Below are 18406 nucleotides of genomic sequence, written 5' to 3'. Positions count from 1 at the left end.
AAGTTGGATTAGGGAAAATACGGTATGCCATCTCCACAATCTCCTGTAATTAGATTATACATTCTTGAATGAATCGATCTGCCCCAAAGAGGACTTATCTCATACTAGTTTTCATCCTTTAGAGCCCTTTTCCACCACCCTTGCAGCATTCATGCATATCACATTATTACAGTACACGTTTATCAAAGGTTGTTGCTATCTATCATCTGCCTGCTGCTTTATGAAAATATGAATGACTTACTACATCAGTCAAAAATTTTACAATGTGAAAGAATAACTAAAATACAAATACTACTGGGTGACTCAGCCTAAGCGGAAGCAGAAGCAGTCACTTGAGGTGCAGTCTCTGGGGTTAAAAGGTCAGTGGACATGGCAGAAGGTATTCTATGGCGCTTTAAGATCTGAAATGTGGCTGTTTTTGCCTTTTCATAATTCAAAACAATTACTCGCTCGTCATCCAAATCTAACCGTAATTCCTCTTCTTTGCAGTCTTCAACTAATTGGCACATATGTTTCAGGTTGTTAATTTCGATGCCATTTACCTTCTTAACCTGCTCACAAGTCACAACAAAAGGATGGTAAAGCATATTAAGAGCTAAGTAAGGTTGGATATTGCCTTCATACAGTATATATAATATATTCGTCAAAAGTTGAGAAACATTCTTTGATGATGCCAAATGGCAGTAACTGTATGCAACAAAATCAAAATTTTCCCACTTCTTCAGAACTTAGGCGTTTAACTTGGCTCATGCTGTAAGTGAAATACATCTGTGAGGCCAAACAACTACTGTAAATTCAGTTTTAGTGATGCGTAAACTGCTGGTCCAGAAAAATAAACATTGATGATATATGATAAACCGTCCATTTAGGTAAACTGTAATTTGCTATCTTTCTGCAATTATGGATTGATTCTAGGACATGTAAGGTAACTAGGTAAGTCATATGGTTTTAAAGTTATACCTGTAATTCAGCAAGACGCTCATATCCCACATTTATATCATCCATCAACACCTAACCATACAAGATAGAAAATTTTGTTATCAGATAACAGAAGTCCGTGATAACGAAAATGGATATGCTCAAGATTACATTACAAGGAACACAGCCATAGAATTAAGGAATAGGTTCCTTGAGTTCAATATCTGATCACATAGCTAATTAGCTATATAATTTAGTACTTCGTAATGCATATATGCAGACAATATAATCCTCTAAGATAAAAACGAAATAAGAATAAGTAAAGTAAAGTAAAAGAAGTTGAAGCACCTGGGATAAGATAACAAGCTCTTGATCAGGCTTTTGAGGTAGCTCCCTCAATGCTCGTTCACAAAGCCGACGTGGAGAGGTATTGAACCAGTCTTCTCCATATTCGTGAAGGTATGGCTGGCTTAAAGGCACAAACACCAGACCAGCAAATACATAATAACTAGGAACCTTATCAAACTGCTGGATAGGTACCAGAGGCTTCAACTGCAAACCGAAATAGATTTTCCAAACACTTTATACTCAAAGCATAGAAGCAGACCAAAAAAGCTTACTATTCATAATGAATTCATGGAAACCATACACAGTACAAAATAAAATACAATCTAAGTAAAAAGCAGTAAATAATATATGAATAAGACTTACTGGACGAAGTGTAACTGTCAAGTCAAGCTCTTCACCACCTCTCAACACTCTAACTTTAGCTGTCTCATTTGGCTTCTTCATCGAAACCAGATGATCAAAGGTTATTCTCTCTCGATTACGGAAAGGAACTGCAGAATTCAAAGAGGTAAAGTGTAGATACAAGGTTACATACATGAAAGGGTGTATTGACAAAGATAAATACATTATAACAGAAAAAGGTTCATGTGAGAACCATTTGAATTGGAAGAAACATGAGAACCTTTAAATTATAACTTGATGTTCATATGTGAACAGATTTGTGTGCAAATATGAACATATAAAGTCATAACTAATATTACTTATGTTCGTATGTGAATAGTTCTCAAATGAACGTTACTCCATTATAACCTACTTTACTTTATATGAAAAGACAAACTAAAATAATAGCAAAAGACTAAAATAAATAAAATGGAATTGTACCTGTTCCATCATTCGCTATTGGAACACCATCAAATGAAAGAACAATGTCATCTTTCTTTAAGACATTATATGCATTAGATAGTGGATTAATCTTGCTCACAAGCACCCCAGTCAAATCAGGGCGCATGCCAAAGTATTCACGTAGTTGACTATTTTCAGTAGGTTGGCATGACAAGCCTAGAGAACAGAAACCAGAATAATTTCCACTAGCTTCAACACCCTCGACAAAATGTTTTATCACAGGCACAGGAATTATGTAGCTGCCAGATTAGTTTTTCATCATTAACATTTACCAACAGCAAAAACAACTTATTGGGCTCAATTAAATAGAACATATATTTGGTAAAATAGGTCAAAGTGATGGAAAACTAAATGAGACTCACCCTATGTTTTCAGCCCCCGAGAGGTTTTGGAATGCTACTCCAGCAACCTTATCACCCATGATTGCTGGTCCTCCACTGTTTCCTGGATTTATGGCTGCATCTATCTGTATTGCCAAGAGCTGAGTAGCTCCATGTACGTATTGTGTAGGTTCAACTCTTGAAACTACCCCTTTTGTCACAGAAATGTTGTCACCGCCTATAAAACAGCTTTTGAGATCAAGTACTTCAGTGGGGTACTAAATTATGCCAGATTACATGCAATTATTTCTAAAAATTAAGATATAATGATAAACGTAGATATTTTGGTAACAGTGATTTATATACCTTGAGGATATCCAACAACAGCAACAGCTTCCTGCATAAATGGGATATCTCCGAGCTCCAAAAACTTCATACCCTCCCAAAATTCGTCACTTTCAACAGTAAGAATGGCAAGGTCACATTCATGACCAACAGCTTTAACTTCTGCTCGATACTTGGTAGGGGAACCATGTTTTCTAACAAGTACAAATGTATGATCGGCAACTACATGAGCATTTGTTACAATCCTCTTCCCAGATATAACAAATCCTACACATTTGTAAGAGGAATGCAGTTTCAGTAACAGGATTTTGAGATTAAAACAGAAAAACAGAACCAAAGTCCGACAACCACCATAGACTACTTCTAAAAGTTCATACTACTCTTCTAACTGATTTTTTTATGAATGTCTTTATCTAGAATGTGAATGATGAATCCATCATGCATGCCTTCCACCAAAAATAAAGGGAAAATCAGATATAAAGGTAAACAAAGATCCCAAATTTGAAAATGTGAAGACGTGAAGTATAAAAAAAAAGCTGCCCACTAAAAGGAGTGATTTCTCATTAGGATACAAAGGTTTTGCCAGAACTAAATCATACATTGAGTCCTCAAATTTGCCAAAGTTTAAACATTTGCTCCTTTTGATAAGAAAGAATTTTAATTTATTTTTTAGCAACTTCACATTTTATGGGACACTAATCTACGTGTAACACTAATAGAAGGACATGACCTATGGAACAATACCTGGTGGACCAGTATTAGTTTAGAGGAATAGGGTAGATAGGGTAGCTACCTTTTGGGCCTTCAAGACAAAATATTCATAAAGGTTTTAGGGGTAGTTTTCTTGCAAACTAGGCGACCTAAGCTACTTTGTAACATAGGTTGTTTAGCACACGTTATTATAATAGGGCTCATCGGACCCTTTGACTTCTTCGTTAATATCTTCTTATTTGCTCCTATGAGCTGCTGGGAGGGGAATAAGGTTATCTTTGCACATGTCACTCTTAATAGTTGATATCGCCTCAATTGCTTGGTTTTATGCTTGTGGTTATGTGTACATATGCTTTTATGTTGTGGATAATTATGTCCAAATGGGTTCCTATTTGCTACGTTTTGTTGGATAAGCTCTAAGGCGGTTATGCCACATGTGCTGTTATTCTACTTCTACTTCTATGTAGTCAGGTGATACTCGGCCGACAGGTATGGTTACTTGCTTCTCACTCTAATAACTTCTTCTCGATACAACCTAGCAAAGTTAATTCTTTTGCCATTTTGCCAATTAATTCTCACATATAAACCTTTTTTTATACCTATACTAAAACAATTCTCCAAGTCCAGCTTGCTATATCTACAAGGTCTCTAATTAACTTACTTGAAAAAATAAAGAGAAAAGATTTATGCTTTTTATACCAAAGTGATGGTCTTTCAAAGCATGAGATACATATCTTTATATCCTGATGCCAAACAATAACTAATGAATTTAAACATATAAAAAAAGATGGTAAATTTGACAGAAACCTGAACCCATGGATTCACGTTGTGATTTATTTTGCCAAGGAAGGAAATAATTAGGACTACTTGAAACTGTAAATACTTTAACAACTGAATCAAGAGCTAATTCTATAGCTGAATATGCGTCTATTGTATCCGCTATCGCTGTTGTTCTGCCGTAATTTAGTGGCTCCACGGCGGCGATGGCTGGACTGGTGGTGGTGGTGGCGGCGGTGGTAGTGATGGGTCTACATTGATTTACATTATTATAACTTGATAAAAAGGATTGAAGACAAGAAGAACATGTTCGTATGTTTGATATATTACGAGAGGTTGTGTTGTAGTGTCGGAGTAGTGGTGGCGGGTGGTTGAAGGTGGTAGCTCGCCGGCGGACATGGTGGTAGGATGAGGAAGCGGCGTGGCGAAGAGCGCCGCTGATTGGTCGGAGCATATTAGTTAAACAAGTCAAAGTATTGAGCAGGACTAGCTCGTTGTAAATATACGCCAACTTAAAACTCCAAACTCAAAGAGGTTTTGTTTTGGGGTTTATGAAGTTTTAGGTCAATTTTTTCTTTTTACCTATAGTTCTATTTAATTTAACAAACTAGTGTTTAAAGAGGTGTTTTTGGAATTCATTATTATGACTTTTACTAGTTAAAAGTTTAATTCTAGGTGAATTCAAGCTTAAATTATCAATCTAGTTTTGTTTTTAACAATGATTTTTAATTTATTTTTATAACTTATTTAATCTATAAAATAGAGCTTCAAATATCAAATTCGATTAAGTTTATAATTCTAGGTATTGCTAAAATGAGTCATGAGTAAATTCGATTTGTATCTTTTTTCTTCTAACTACGTTAGTCCTCTTCAAATATACGTCAACAACTGAACCTGAAGTTTAACGTTATGCCAGATACGATTTATATTGCGCTAAGACACGGAGAAGAGTGTCACCACATGTTCTATGGTTCCACATTGCAATCATCCATCGACACTTTGCATTAACATTTAGTAGATGGATTGTCGTTGGTCATTTTTTTTGAATGACATTCTATTCTACTCCTATTCCTAAATTACACGTATGCCTGAAAACCAGAACTCTCGAAAACCCCCTATTAATCCACCCTTACAAATGTGAATAGTAGAACTCGAACCCAGGTTGATCATACCAAAGTCAAATACCTTACCAATGAGCCACCAACCCCATTGACGGTGTCATTGGTTAAGTTTCTTTTTATACACGTAAGTTTGTTAAATGTTCTATATTTTGTTGATGTTTGCCATAGAAGAAAATTTCAAACTACTCCGTATATGTCTATTAAATAGTAGTGGCAAAAAATAGACGGTGAGTTTAAAAGGTTTAATTGTTGGTGTTCATTTATATAAGTAAAAGAGAATGGTTTGTTAGCAGTAACTTTTCTATTTTAACGAGCAACAAAACATCAATTTTACAAAAGACTACCAAGTGGATAGTCATCACCAAAACGTACGACAGTTAAATACAACATGTGATCACCGGATAATGCTTACTATTACAATAGCAAAAGTATTAGATAGCACCTAATTATTAGTCAAAACATTCCAGGTCGAAAAGTCTCAATTGGTAGGCACTTAGACCAGCCACTCGCGACCTGCTTCTTATCCATAGAAAAGACAGTTCATTTGCTTCCTCGACTACGCTAGTTATCGTTGGTTGAATGTTGCTGAAAACTGCCTTATTCCTTGCTCTCCAAATACTCCACAAAACTGTGAGGACAACGGCATAAACTACCCTTTTTCTCTTCCTCGACCCCGGGTAATGATAATGAAACTTGAGCACATCCTGAATAGAGAAAGCATAAAATGAGGCGAAATTACACCATTGACATACCACTCTCCAAACCGCTTGTGAAAATTGACACCCCGTAATGTCAACGGCAACTTTTATGAAAATAGCCTATTTTAGGTAGTGGGGTATTAAACAATAATATGAATGGTTTGTGTTGATGTAAGGACAAAATGGTTTTTGATTGTTGATGTAAAGACAAAATGGTTTTTGATAATTTTAAGTTAAGGGCATTATTGTTATTTTAAAGCTGGGAAAGTATAATAATTCAATATTTTAAGTTTTTTTAAAGGAAGTATAAGAAAATGTAATGAAAAGGATTAAAAATTTTAATAGTTAAATTATTTTATTTTTAAAATAAATAGAAAGGGAGGAGGGAGAGGATTCCCTCAAGTTACTCTAACATGACTAGTTATGTTAGAGTAATCTTAACCCTTGATTGATTCAAAGATAATCTTTTAATTTTGTCCCTTGAGATCTTCCCAACTTGAGTCAAGTTTAATTTGAGGGAATCTCTTTCAAAAATTAGGCCCTGGTTGAGTGGTTGATTTGTCACTTTGCCACTCAATAATAGGATCAAAGTACTGTTCAAAAAAGGAAAAAAAAGGATGAAAGTTAGTTATTAGCCAAATGTTCATAATACCACAAAAAGTAACTCTCTAAGTGTGTAACTTTTATGGGTTTTGGGTCCTAATACCGTCTTCGACGGTTTATGGGGGAGGTTGAGATATAGACAGCGGACAGCCTTACCCCTACCAAAGGTAGAGAGACTGCTTTCAGGTTCTACCAAAGGTACCTCCAGCCTTGGTCTGGGTATGAGGATCAAACCCATGACCTCTGTATCTTGAGACAATGGCTCCAATCACTGATCCAACCCAGTTGGTATCAAAACAACAGGAGTCTTGGTAATCATAACTACTACTCTACTAGTACTGTCAGTACTCTGGAAATATGGCGTTGGAAATAGCTAAAAGAAAGCAATAACTAAGAAAGATTGCATACTGTCTTTCTTGTTACATACTGTACTATAAGAAAGACCATAAAGGTGGATTGTAGCAATTACTTCATCCATGAACACAAATTGCATCATAAATGTAGTTTACATAGACAATACACATAGTTTACAATTTCATTGTCTTGATTAGTACAGCTTTTACCAGCTCCCTTTTCCAAAGTCTATACCTCAAGTTTCCCAAATTTTATCACTATAACTTGACCATTTTTATTTGTGATTATCGAAAGAATTGTACTTTATCCACCTTCATGCTACTATTGAACATAGCAGGAGCCTGCCTCTATCGGTGGTGCACGTCCTAGACCATCCAATGGTGCAGCTGCAACTCCTCTTTGATTTAGCAAGCACCTAAAATTTGCTAACCTTGAGGCGACTTGACTTGGGTCTTTGGGAAGCTTGTCAAAACGAGTCCACAACCTCTCTTAAATCACAACAAACAAAATTAAAAACAAATGTCAAGAAAGTGTTATTGACAGATCATTTGTAAGCACTAAGCAGGAGTTTAAATTCATGGATTTAATGATATATATATATATATATACTTATATGCAAGAAAGCAGTTGAACATTCATGTATTATCCCGATATAGACTAATTGTAAAGGAATAAGTCTAAGTACCTGCAGCTGCTGCGGCACGTGGCCATATGGTCTGTTCAATGTCCGACCCATCAACAGTTTCACCCCACATGCAGACTTCACCACCAAGAACTAGTTTCTGTTGCTCAGGATTTGTAATATTTGTAAGGGGTTCATTCATATAAAATGTTGACCAATCAGTATCCAAGTGATCCAGATACCACTTGTCTTGGTTGCTTACAATGCACCTCAATCCAGTTGCAACAACTCGCTCAGCAACACCACTCCCAAGCCTATGTATTTCATTGAAGGTAAACAATAAATCTTAAGTCTTAACTCGTATATTTGATAAATGAAGTAACTCAGGGACCCAAAATATTCTTAAACAATAAATTTTGAAAATTATTAGATTCAAGTTCCAAAATCAATGGATGATTCTAGTTACGAGGCAAGGTAGAGTGAGAATTAAAGTGAACGTTTAAAGCACACTGCACATACCAGTTATGGACAATCGTTTTTCTGTCCAGTTTGCTACCAAATTGGTTAAAGGTTTCCTCCCTGTTTAAAAGTAGCAAAATTAGGATGCAATTTTGTATATTGGTTTAGTGGGCGCAGACTATAAGGGATAATGACGCACCAGTTTATAACTTCATAGCCATGAGACACAGCTATCTTCTGTGCCTTCAAGACAAAATATTCATAAGCTTGAGATTCGTTTAGACCTTTCTGTTCTAACCTGCATTAGAAAATGATGGTTTGAGTATTTGTCTGTTACAGCTTTACCATCAGAAAAGTCAAAATTAATACAATATCGCAACACGAAAAATGACGTTAGTTTCAGACGGTAAAAAAAGTTAACAGAGATTGTATGATATTTACCATTTTTGTATACGAGGAGTGGAGCTCCAGCAACCTGACATATTAAACTCCAATAGTTATAGTACAAATCATAACCTTATATTCCTTCCTATAGAGGTTACTTTCACTAAAAAGTAAATACGAGTAATTGTTTGTCAAATTACATAGTTCTCTGCTTAAAAAAGATTATTAGTAACTTACTGGTGTCAACTTCATCACCTCCCAAATGTACAAACCTGTACTTGAATATCTGACTGAAATCTGAAGCAGGAAAAAGAGATTTTAATCGGTTATTTATCTAGCTGCCTTATGGGTCAGTGACAAGCAGAGATACGATTAAAAATAAAGAGATATGATGCACCTGAAAGAACTCCATCTATCAATTTGAATGTGAAATCACTACTGACATCAAGTGGCTCTTGACATTTCTTCGATGGCCATAATGCAGGATAACCAACCCCCCTGAAAGAACCCCCTTTATAAATTTCAAGGTGTTTGGATCATGTATTACAATCATAATAAAACCTTTTTCAAAGTTGAATGAAGATCTTATAAACATAAAAAAGAAAAAAGGCGAGTAATATATATATAAGGGATACCAGGATTTAGCATGTCCAGGAACATCAAGCTCAGCAAGCACATTGATCCCCCTTCTTTTAGCATAACTACAAAATACAAAGAAATTCATTCATATATATCCTTCTTTTATGTAACAAGACAATAATTTACTTGCCTCACGATATCAGCTGCAACAGCCATTGTATAGCGTTCAGTTATGGAATAGGCACCATTCCATAGTTTGGGAAATGAAGGTATCTCTAAAGGAAAAGACTCTCTGTCTACTATATGCCAGTGCAAAACATTCTGCATTGAATTAACAGAAGTTCATAAACTACTATGCTTTTTACAAATAGGTGAAATTTTGTGCTAAATATTAGTAATAGCAAATCTTCCAATTCTGAGTTTAACACTTTAAGTCAGACTATGTACCAAGCTCATTACACACATTATTGACTGAGTCAGCCATTAAAAGCACAGAATTTTAGCATAATCATGGTTAACGCCTAAGTAAGCTTACCAGCTTTGCATAAGCCATAGAATCAATAACTTTCTTTATCATCTGCAAGGGCTGATAATGCCGGGAGGTATCTGCACCATTGTCACCAAGATCTCAGCATAACCATTTTTAATAAACAAAAGTGGTTCCCAATATTGATGCTTATGACTAATGATGATGCTTATGTAAAGCAAATAGCACTACAACTGTACAAAGTGAAATAGTATTTAATATATCACAGGCCTTGCAGCACTCTTTTGTAGTGTGAACCAACTAGATATGTAAGCAACAAACATATGCTAAACAGATGAAATTTTTTGGGTGCAAGATAATTGTAATTAAGATCAAAAATATATTCTCCTGAACAAATGTAATGTAAGAATTTTAAAACAAAAACTGAATGACTAATAAACAAAAAAGTCAAATCAACTGTGTATTCCAGACAAGGGGAAAAAAGAAATGTCTCACCAATTAAGAGACCTCTATATGAGAAACGAGGTCGATCAGTAATGGTCCATGGTACCTGATTAACTACTATCTTTCTTGTTTTAAGGTTAAAATGGCACAATTGGCTGAAAGTCTGTCATATTTATATTAACAAGAATTAGTAAAGCAAGACCATCAAAAAATTTTGGATCACAACAAAATGTTCTGAAAGTGTGTAACATAACAAGTAACCTGCAGAGCATGTAGGGCTCCATAGACAGTAGCTGCCTGCATTAAGATTTATCAAATTAAAAAACTTGATATAAGAATTGCATAAGTTTGCCATTTCACTGAATGCAAATGCTGCAAATTCTAACTTGGTCAAACTGTTGTTGATACAAACCTCAATATTGGCATAGACAGGATTTCCTTGTGGATGAATATAAAGCTTGTAGGACTCATCTATATTATATTGCAACTGCAAAGAAGCCATATTAGTAACCAAAATGAATCAAGAAAAACCCCGAAAATTACCATAACTGCATACTAGGATAATATAAACGGTAAATCAAATTAGTACAGAAAAGTTACATACTAGGAGATAAAAGTGAGTTATAACAATACCTCATCACTTTCTGAATGAACAACCACGTGGATTCCCTGTAAAAGGAAAGAGTCGTAAACTTTTCCAAAGTTGTATTCAATAACATTGTTTGCTGTGACAACATCAAGCAACCTAGCGAATCCATCCTTGAGGATCCCAGATGCATCCTTGTATTTGCTTCCATCAGTCGTGAGATGGAAATCCTTGCTTAGATAAAACGTTTGGTTGCCGTATTCTACTGATTCGGGCATTGGCCATATGTTGAGATTTTTTGGATATTGAGAACCAAATACCAAAATAACTTGAAGCATAAGGCCAAAAACGATGGTTTGCCATCTCATCTTTCCCTCTCAGCAATCTACACCAACCAAAAAAATTCAAAATTGTTGTTTTTTTATTAATCATTTCAAATGTGCTTGGGGAATCTTTATTTACAATCCATAAAATTTTAATAGCTTAGTAAAGTACATGAATCAAATTCCAATATCTCTTGTTTCTAGTGAATATAAAGTGATGGATGATGACAATTTATGTGTAGTACAACACAATCCATATAACTTGATTCAAAACTTTTATGAACCACTAGTCAAATTTCTGTAACATGTTTCAATCATGACACATATTAAGAATCATAAGGACCAAAATCAATGATCACAAAACTTTGATAACCGGCTACACTCACCACCCCATTCGTCCTATACCAAGTACAATACGTGTACGAAAATATTCACACATTTAGAAAACTTGATATCGCAAAGTCCTCTCCTTTGAAACCAACCCGGTTACGTGCATATAGTCTATATTCCGGTACCAAAGTTGTAACTTGTAGGGATCAATATATGATAACTTAGATTTGTTTTGGCTTGAAAATTTCCACATAAACATTAAAAAAGGAAACTTTTCAATGAACAGTAGTATGACTACTTTATAAAAGCTATTGTTACAAAAAGTACACAGCTTTATATCATATATATATATATATATATATCAAAAAACACTACAAATTTATGTATCACAAAATACCATGTCGGAGGAAATGCATATTGTTATTATAAGTATAGTTTTTCCTCTGTTATCTCCTCCAAATACATTTTAACTCTTAACTTGAACAGAATAAAGATTAGAAAACACATAGAAAGGTATATATGAGATATATGACAATAAAAACAATCTACATTAAAATTATTAACGCACCTGTCACAAATGGGAAATGATGATGGGTGTGAGAGAGAAAGAAAAAGACCGGGAGAGGATATAGATGTATGGATCTGTAAGTAAGTCCGCCCTCTTGCCCATAATCTTCTTTTTTATATTTTCTTTTAGACTATTATTAATTAATTCATATTTATAATTAATTATAGAATAAAAATTAACCAGATTGTGGATTGGTGTGTATGTAGCTATTACGTTGTAAAAGAGCAGTTGGTGGCGATTCTTTCGTCTTTCTTTCTTTGTTTTTATTCAGTTTTTTTTTTTTTTATGTCGTTAATTACTAATTTACTATTGCTATTATTGTATTATTAATGACAGTTTTAAGACAAAAAAAAATAGAAGAAAGAAAGTGTAATGTTTGTGCGTGAGAAGGAGAGAGAGAGAGAAACCGCCATAATCTGTTTTCACAGATTACGATTCATTGGCCAAGTTTGGTTGCCCAATACCTAACTTTCTACACTCACCGTATTTTTATGAAATTTATATTTTATTTTAAAGATTTAAATTCAAAATATTTGATTATGATGATTTATTATTTTGACTTATCTAGGAAAAGATATTGTCGATTTTAAAGTTGTTTGACTAATGAGCATCTCATTATGAGATGGGACCATATTATATGATTATTAAATTGATATGATATGATATTAGTAACTAAGGAATTTCTATCCGCGTTACGGGACATTAATTGTCGTGTTAAAATGATTGTGTTATTTAGTAAATAGTTGCATTGAATGAATAAATATTTTGTCATAGATAAGTTTATTTAAAAGTTTATCAAATCCAATAAATATTTTATATATTTATTTAAAAGCAAAACTACAATAGTTTTTGTTTGTTACGTGGTTTCAATTAGTGCGATTACCTTTTGTTATTGATGATTAATGTTTCTAAGAACTTTGACAAATAAAATATATACTTATTCAAAGACAATATCACAAGAAAAATAATAGAGGTTTTTAATATATTGTTTGGAAATCTGAAAACGATTATATTTTGTTATTGATGATATGTCGCTATATATGTTTGTTAAAATATTTGACATATGAAATGATATTTATTTAAAGGCAATAGCACAAAAAAATTAGTTTTGATATATTATTTGAAACCCAAAAGGAAAAGAATATAAAAAAACTAATAAGTAACCCGTAATTTTAAATCTGAAATGGATCTAATGTGGTAAAGTCTGAATATTATTACAAAAAAAGTAATAATAACATTTTCAATATAATTATTTAAAAACCCGAAAGGAAAAACATATGGAAAACCCATGAAGTAACTCGTATTAGAAATCTCAAACCGAATGCGATTTGGTAAAATCCGAATAATGATAAACATTGAAAAATAGTAACTCGCCACGCAGACGAGTTGTTATTCACAAGCTATTCAATTATTAGAGTATATAATATAATGTGTTTAATGAGAGTTGTACAATTTTAGCTTACACTCATAAAAAAAGTATAGATAAACAAAAATAGAAAAGGTGATATAATATAAGGGGAAATGTTAGGTGAAGCATGCAGTACCTATCTTAGATAAAGCAATAGATGATTTTGTAAAACTCAGAGGGAGGTTATGTAAAATTCATGGGAGGCTATGGGTATGTTTGGCAAAACTGGCTGGTAGTTGGTGGCTGTAAGCTGGTAGCTAGTGGCTGTCAGCTGGTAGCTGATAGCTGTAGCCAAAAGCTGGTAGCTGAAGCTTTTTTGGTATAATTCGATGTTTGGTAGAGTAGTTGTAGCTTTTAATAAAATATGTAAAATGACAAATATAGACATAAGTTAAAAAAACTTAGTATTATACTTTATATGTATATATATAAGTTTTAATATAAGTTTTCTTAGTTAATTAATATATCAAAAGAACTAAATATGTTTCTCATACTTATGTATAAAGTATTTAAAAAAGCTCACTTTGGTTCTTATGTAAGTTCATATTAAACGAAAAACTTAAAATGTTGCTTGTGTTTTTATCATTGGTGACTGTTGGTACACTTGATTCATAAATATAGAAAGATATAAAATAGACAAAAGACAAACCGTAATGTAATGTAATTCATAATAAGCCTATTTAAGTAATATCATCACTAAAAGCTTGTAGTTGATCTTCAACGCTAGTCCTATCAGCGTTTCAGATAGGAGCTTTTTATCCTAATTTAAAAGCTTGAAGCTCCTTCTATCAAACAAAGCTTTTTGTCGAGTAGGAGCTTTTTCCCAAAACCTTGAAGCTTAAAGCTCCTAAAAGCTTCCTACCAAACACACCCTATGTATGTTTATCAAATTCAAAGATTTAATTTGTAACTTTTTTTAAAATGGCAGTACCTAAGCTTAGGTAAAGTCTGCAGTACGGATCATTTTCCCATAATATAGATATGAAACAAAAATGGGTATGGTAATCTTCAAGGTCTTTTTTTTTCTTTTAACTTATTAATAAAATAAAGAATCGATTAACAAAATGCTAGTAAATACAAAGTAAAAAATCTATAAATACAACAAATATATACAACCTAAACTCATTTCGGAACTTTAACTGATAAAGTTGCAAAATGGTTGAAAATAACTTATGACAATTACAGATATACCGAGAAATTAGAAAAAATCTCATCAACAAAAACCAAACCACCACTTTTTACTTCGTGATTTTTTTTATGCAACCCCATACAGATTCTTAGGGAAGAAAAAAAACACCTATAATAAAAAATACTCAACGAAAAAGTTGATTTGCGATCCATTATATATATATAACAATCCAAAAGTCGGGTGCTACAGTACCGGGTCGGGTTAACCAAACTGTAGCAACTCAGTATTTTATCTTATTCACAATGACAAGTTTGTAATTAACATCAAATTTGTGCCTGAATACAAATCCATCAAAAAAACATATGCATATACAACATCATTCAAACCTAACCCAACAAATCTGTGAACACAAACAACTGGGATGAATCGTCGCCAGACTAAATCGTCGGGAACAATTGTCGCCATTAACCACCACCGGCATCTGTTAATCTTTTCGTTCATCGCACCCATCGGCGCCAAACACCATATTTAAAAAGAGTTAAAAAGTGACATTCGAAACCCGTGTCGGGCAAATGACGCTGTTTATTGTCATCAACGTCAACGGTGTGTACATCCAACCACTACGAGTGATGCACCAGTGCACCACCACCATCGTGGTTCTTTGGACGCTGGAAAATCAGTTTCACTCCATGACATACATACTGCTTTTGTAATTGTAGGCTTATCCTTAGCCAAATCTAGGTGGATAGTGGTGATGAAAAGTGAGATATGGTGAAGAGAAATGTTAAGGGGGTGTTTGGTAGGAGGGAATCATAGAGAATGGAAATGTAATAGAGAATTGAAATAGTGAAAAAGAGAATGGATTCCGTTGTTTGGTACCCACATAGAATGAATATATATAAAAAATAAAATTTTAAATAATAATAATACATTTATTACATATAACATCTTTAAAAAAAAAAAATTTTCTTTTCCATTCTCACTCATTCTCTACAATTTGTAGAGAATGGAATTGATTCCCCTCTCTCCTTTCTCATTCCCTTTCTTCGTCGCAAACAAACAAGGGAAGTCTTTCTCATTCCCTTTCTCCCCTTTTTATTCCATCATACCAAACACCCCCTAAAGGTTAGAAAGGTAGTATATAAAACCACCGTTTCGTAGAAAGTGGAATGAAGATAATATGTGTTGTTTGTTTTCATATTAACGAGCATGATACCCGCGCAATGCGGCGGCGGCGGTGGAGAAGGTGGTCTAGTGGTGTCGGTGATGTCCTATTGGCGGTGGTGTCAAGTGGTGTAGGTTGATGTAATTGTGATAGTGTAAATTTTTAGTAGATAAAGACTTAAAGTGTTTATTATTAAAAATAAAGATTTAGAATGTAAACTATAATTCATTATGGGCAAAACATAAAAAGTCAAGAGTACTTTGGTAGAATTACCTAAAATAAAAACAGATCATTTCCTTTACAAGGAGTAAAGATAAAGATAAAGATAAAGTGTAGTCCATGGCTCCTAAAACCAGCACATGGTTTTACATAATAAAACTATTTATTTTATTAAAACTTTAAAAATGCACCGAGCGTACTTTGGTAGAAGATATGCATTGAACATAAAAATTGAAATATATTATACTAGGTCTTTTACCCGCGCATTGCGCGAGTTGTTATAAATAATAGCTCAAATAAAGGTTAACAACCAATAAATGTTCGTTGCATTATCATATAAGATAAAAAAACTGTCCATTACCAAAAAGAAATTTTGCATATTAGAATAATAAACATCTTGTAATCCTAATTAGCACATGGACTCTTTAACATGATAACATAAATCCTAATTAGCAAGTATATGTAAACTTGTATATGTTTTCAATCACACATGAGCCCTGTTAATCACGTCCAATAACATAGCCATGGGTATGCAATTCCACGATTATTAACGGTTGCAAGGTATTGCTAGTGCAACTTTGTAGTTTCCATGAGGTGCACGCCTAGACAATATTCAGATTGAAGTTAAAAGTTGGCATTTAAAATACAATGGCATAACAATTATATTTGAAACAGATAAGGTATGCTTGAAGCAAAACATAGTGAAGCTCTATGCTACTCCTGCAAACTTATAAACACTTGAGACTAACTTGAATGTAGGATTATGCTGACCAACACATAACCAGTTTACAATCTTTGAACTATTTTGTAATTTTCTAATCGAGTAAACACATAGTCTTTGAGAATAACACTTGCTAATATAATCTAAAGTACTAATGCTTTCATCATGAAATAAATATTCAATAGTTGACTACAAATCTTTATTGTTTTACCTAAAAGTTTTACAAAAGCAAAATATCCATAAATCAGACTAATCCTTGTAAGGATTGAATATTTTTAGCGTTACATTATAAATAATTATTATTGGTGGTGGTGCAATTTTGATATAAAATTATGCTACTTGTTTAATAGCTTGACTTGAAAATAAAGTCAAATCAATATCAAACAACGAATATACATAAATAGACAATCAATACCTACCATGAGATATGCACCATCATGAAGCCAGTGATTCTCCTCGAGTGCTCCATGGCTATCTCAACTCGGAAACTTGGTGTATTTGTGTTTTTCTCACCCCTACAATCATCATTTAATAAGATTAATCACCAACCATAATCTTAAACACATTTACAAGAAACTTTTTCTCACTTTAATTCGAAAAGACTTGTAAAAATCTCAGTTAGGTAGCATCCATCTGGATCAAAGGGTAACATCAACATGTTTACCCATTTTTTTCACTTCAATTCTTGCGAATTCAACAAAAAAGCGTCAAACTTTAGACGAACCTGTACATGAAAATGTCACAACCATCTTCAAGATGTTCCTTGCAAGTGTGACAGAAACTAAGGAAGCTTTGCCATGGAGTTTTGGGGTCAGAATCTAAGACATAGTTATCATAAGTATGGGTTGTTTTTGGGTTAGACCCATATGAGATTACTTTTTTATATTCCTCAGACAGTCCCATTTCACTCAAAGACAGACCACCCACTGAACTTCTAATTGGTCCGAATCCATCCCAAAATCATAACAATTTTCTTGTGAGTGTGTTGGGATTTGGATCTTTAAGTTTGATGCAAATAAAACCTTTCTACTTTAATACTATTAATCTTAAAGGTGTTGTCTTTAGTGTTCTCTTGAAAAGCAAGGGCCATATCATTTTAGTCATAATATGTACACTCATGAATACAAATAACATAATCAAAAAGTTCTACAAAGATATGCATTCATGGCAGTTCCTTGAATTTTCTAGCTAGCTAATTATGCCTTAATAAAATTCAAATATATGACCATCTTTTGATTATAAATGTTTAAAAACAAAGAGTTTTCGATAAATGTAGAAAAGACAGACCTGAAGTCGAGACATGTCACACTGGTCTCGAATATACACCACTCCTTTCATTTACATTTAAAAACCTGCTTCGAAAACCTACATATTATACTATTTTCTACTCATAATAAAAACATATAGAAAGCAAAACAAAATCTTTAGCATTTGCCTCAAGCTGATTCTAAATACCAGTACTCAAATTTAACAGCATCGAATAGTGTAAAAACAAATAAAAATGCAACCATGAAACTGATTATAAATATAATACATCTAAAAAGCCAAAAACCCTAATACATACCTTGATTGAATAAATAATATGATAATCCAAGAAAAATAAAAGAGGTTATTTGACTTTTCGTATAAGAATAGATGAAGATGAGAGAGATAAAGAAAAAATAAGTTTTGATAGAAAATAAGATTTGATAAATGTGTCGAGAGACAAAGAAGAAAGGAGGTTGGGGTTTGGTTTAACACAGAGGAGAAGGAGGTTAGGGTGTATCATCCGGGTTTATGGAGGATCCGTGCGTTGTTATATTTTTTTATTTAAATATTGTCAAAAAAAATTATAGAATGACACATAGGATAAAAGCTTAGGTGACAATATTATAAAATAGGTTTGAGTTTTTAGAAGCTCTAGAATCGTTTGGATTCCTACTGTTTTAATAATCATATAGATTA

At 33.4% G+C, this 18406-nt stretch overlaps 3 protein-coding genes across 6 annotated transcripts; all 3 read right to left on the bottom strand.

Moving 5' to 3' along the window:
• Positions 1-8: 8 nt before the first annotated feature.
• Positions 9-4743, bottom strand: LOC122603791 (protease Do-like 10, mitochondrial). Its single transcript, XM_043776600.1, has 8 exons — positions 4293-4743; positions 2796-3041; positions 2472-2667; positions 2089-2348; positions 1630-1757; positions 1267-1470; positions 961-1011; positions 9-551 (listed from the first exon to the last, which is right to left on the bottom strand). Exons 1-8 carry the CDS (start codon positions 4714-4716, stop codon positions 309-311), a joined length of 1752 nt encoding a protein of 583 aa, XP_043632535.1. The 5' UTR covers positions 4717-4743; the 3' UTR covers positions 9-308.
• Positions 4744-7140: 2397 nt separating this feature from the next.
• LOC122603013 (beta-hexosaminidase 3) lies at positions 7141-11929 on the bottom strand. Its single transcript, XM_043775624.1, has 15 exons — positions 11821-11929; positions 10647-10984; positions 10426-10500; positions 10275-10310; positions 10065-10176; positions 9618-9688; positions 9273-9403; positions 9139-9204; positions 8901-9001; positions 8741-8800; positions 8561-8594; positions 8319-8417; positions 8180-8239; positions 7724-7974; positions 7141-7526 (listed from the first exon to the last, which is right to left on the bottom strand). Exons 2-15 carry the CDS (start codon positions 10965-10967, stop codon positions 7360-7362), a joined length of 1584 nt encoding a protein of 527 aa, XP_043631559.1. The 5' UTR covers positions 10968-10984; positions 11821-11929; the 3' UTR covers positions 7141-7359.
• Positions 11930-16098: 4169 nt separating this feature from the next.
• Positions 16099-18223, bottom strand: LOC122606272 (protein MARD1-like). 4 transcript variants are annotated; one of them, XR_006324846.1, is made up of 5 exons: positions 18027-18223; positions 17750-17814; positions 17187-17280; positions 16882-16977; positions 16099-16343 (listed from the first exon to the last, which is right to left on the bottom strand). XR_006324846.1 is itself a non-coding variant. In XM_043779234.1 (3 exons), exons 1-3 carry the CDS (start codon positions 17363-17365, stop codon positions 16289-16291), a joined length of 330 nt encoding a protein of 109 aa, XP_043635169.1. In that variant the 5' UTR covers positions 17366-17566; the 3' UTR covers positions 16099-16288. The 4 variants fall into 4 exon arrangements, 1 of the variants encoding a protein (XP_043635169.1); XR_006324847.1 differs by lacking the exon at positions 17187-17280; XR_006324848.1 differs by lacking the exons at positions 17187-17280; positions 17750-17814.
• Between the last annotated feature and the right edge of the window lie 183 nt (positions 18224-18406).

Source organism: Erigeron canadensis, chromosome 6, assembly GCF_010389155.1.
Source record: "Erigeron canadensis isolate Cc75 chromosome 6, C_canadensis_v1, whole genome shotgun sequence".
NCBI lineage: Eukaryota > Viridiplantae > Streptophyta > Magnoliopsida > Asterales > Asteraceae > Erigeron > Erigeron canadensis.
Note: the sequence above shows the minus strand (reverse complement) of the source record. Positions and strands in the feature narration are given on the sequence as shown.

Bases quoted from the DNA above. Each gene is read 5' to 3' on its own strand.
- LOC122603791 (XM_043776600.1), bottom strand. From the start codon at position 4,716: ATGCTCCGACCAATCAGCGGCGCTCTTCGCCACGCCGCTTCCTCATCC. The intron at 2,349-2,471 runs GTGAGTCTCATT...CTAATCTGGCAG, and splicing joins TCGGGGGCTGAAAACATAGG to CTACATAATTCCTGTGCCTG. The intron at 1,758-2,088 runs GTACAATTCCAT...TGAATTCTGCAG, and splicing joins AATAGCGAATGATGGAACAG to TTCCTTTCCGTAATCGAGAG.
- LOC122606272 (XM_043779234.1), bottom strand. From the start codon at position 17,365: ATGGGACTGTCTGAGGAATATAAAAAAGTAATCTCATATGGGTCTAAC. The intron at 16,978-17,186 runs GTTCGTCTAAAG...TGATGATTGTAG, and splicing joins TGTGACATTTTCATGTACAG to GGGTGAGAAAAACACAAATA. The intron at 16,344-16,881 runs GTAGGTATTGAT...AATATTGTCTAG, and splicing joins ATGATGGTGCATATCTCATG to GCGTGCACCTCATGGAAACT.
- LOC122603013 (XM_043775624.1), bottom strand. From the start codon at position 10,967: ATGAGATGGCAAACCATCGTTTTTGGCCTTATGCTTCAAGTTATTTTG. The intron at 10,177-10,274 runs GTTACTTGTTAT...TAAATATGACAG, and splicing joins GAGCCCTACATGCTCTGCAG to ACTTTCAGCCAATTGTGCCA. The intron at 9,404-9,617 runs GTAAGCTTACTT...AATTCAATGCAG, and splicing joins CTATGGCTTATGCAAAGCTG to AATGTTTTGCACTGGCATAT.